This window comes from Limulus polyphemus, unplaced genomic scaffold (genome assembly GCF_000517525.1).
Source record: "Limulus polyphemus unplaced genomic scaffold, Limulus_polyphemus-2.1.2 Scaffold1254, whole genome shotgun sequence".
Taxonomy (NCBI): domain Eukaryota; kingdom Metazoa; phylum Arthropoda; class Merostomata; order Xiphosura; family Limulidae; genus Limulus; species Limulus polyphemus.
The window spans coordinates 103,774-105,215 of NW_013666864.1; the positions used below are offsets into that span (position 1 = coordinate 103,774).

General features: G+C 33.9%; 1 protein-coding gene across 1 annotated transcript in view; it reads right to left on the bottom strand.

Moving 5' to 3' along the window:
• LOC106462795 (soluble guanylate cyclase 88E-like) overlaps positions 1–1,442 on the bottom strand; it is a 66,956-nt gene that overhangs the window by 12,412 nt on the left and 53,102 nt on the right. Inside the window, exon 8 of the mRNA XM_022390139.1 lies at positions 498–654. Coding sequence (XP_022245847.1) covers positions 498–654 — 157 coding nt within the window. The remainder of the gene's footprint in view (positions 1–497; positions 655–1,442) is intronic.

The following is a 1,442-nucleotide window of genomic DNA, read 5'->3' on the forward strand; positions in this document are numbered from 1 at the left end:
AAATGCGACTGTAGCTTTTTTTTCCACAAAACTTTGTCTTCAAAATAAGGTGCGTCTTATATTCCGAAAAATACGATAAACCAAAATAATGACTTACAAATACGATGTTTTCTCATATTGTACGAACAAAATTAACACCGTATCGTACAAACTATACACATCTTTCATAAAAAAATGGTTAAGGAATATACTAAGGGGGAGTTACCCATTCATCTTTTAAAAATTGGATTAATGGTTTTGCGTGTATTTGTTTTTGTATTTGAAGTTCACATATTTGTTTTCACCATTTCTGAAAACCATTATAAAGTTTTATAGAATGTAACTGTTGTATGGCATTCTTCAGAAATTATAAACACATCAGACCGATCCATAAAAACGTGGCAATGCGTTGAAAATAGACTTAACATGTGTTAATTAGGCTTAACGTGTTTTATATCTTCAGAAAAAAATACTGCATATTTGGATTGAATATTTAGAAGCATAAATTAATTACTCACCTACACGTATCTGAAGACTTTTACCCGTAGAAGGGTCATGGAGTTCTCCAATGACCCTTATCATGTCTAAAGCCATGTCACATACCCTCTCCGAATGTTTTGGATTCGTTTCAGGAGCTCCAGAAACAACCATGTAGGCGTCACCTATTGTTTCCACCTAAAGAATATAGGAGGATGTAACGAACAGCAAAAGAAACAAGCTAATATCCAAGTCTCTTTAGCCTCGTATAATATAAATATAAACCTATGTATGTGTGTCGATCATAATTTCATTATTTACACACAAACATAATTATCTGAGAAATGCTTTTTGATGGGCCACTTGAAACTATGATTGATTTGTAATTATGAGATTAAGAAATTATATAAAATTATGAGCAGCAGTTTTCTTTGTTTGTTTGTTTTGCATTTCGCGCAAAACTACACGAACGCTATCTGCGCTAGCCGTCCCTAATTTAGTAATGTAAGACTCGAGGGAAGGCAGCTAGTCATCACTACCTTCACATTATAACACCCCCACGGCTGAAAGGGCGAGCATGTTTGATGAGACGGGGATTCGAACCCACGACCCGCATATTGCGAGTCAATCTCCCTAACCACCTGGCCATATCGGGCCCAGTTTCGTTTGTTTATATGAGATTGAAATCAAACATCGAATTCCCACAGTGGGACAGAAGTAAGCCTTTGGATTTACAACGCTAAAATCATGGATTCGATTCCCCCCGGCTATCACAAAATACACATATGAAGTGTAAAGAATTTGGTATAATATTTAAATTTCTAGCTTTATCTAACTTTAATATTATTAAATATTTGTTAAACAACTCGTTGTATTTCAGAAAATAGCGAAATAACAACTGAAACAGAAACATATAAACTTAGAGACAAAATAATAAAATAAATAGAGTTGTTTAAACATTTGTTTAACAACAAGTAAAAAGCTTG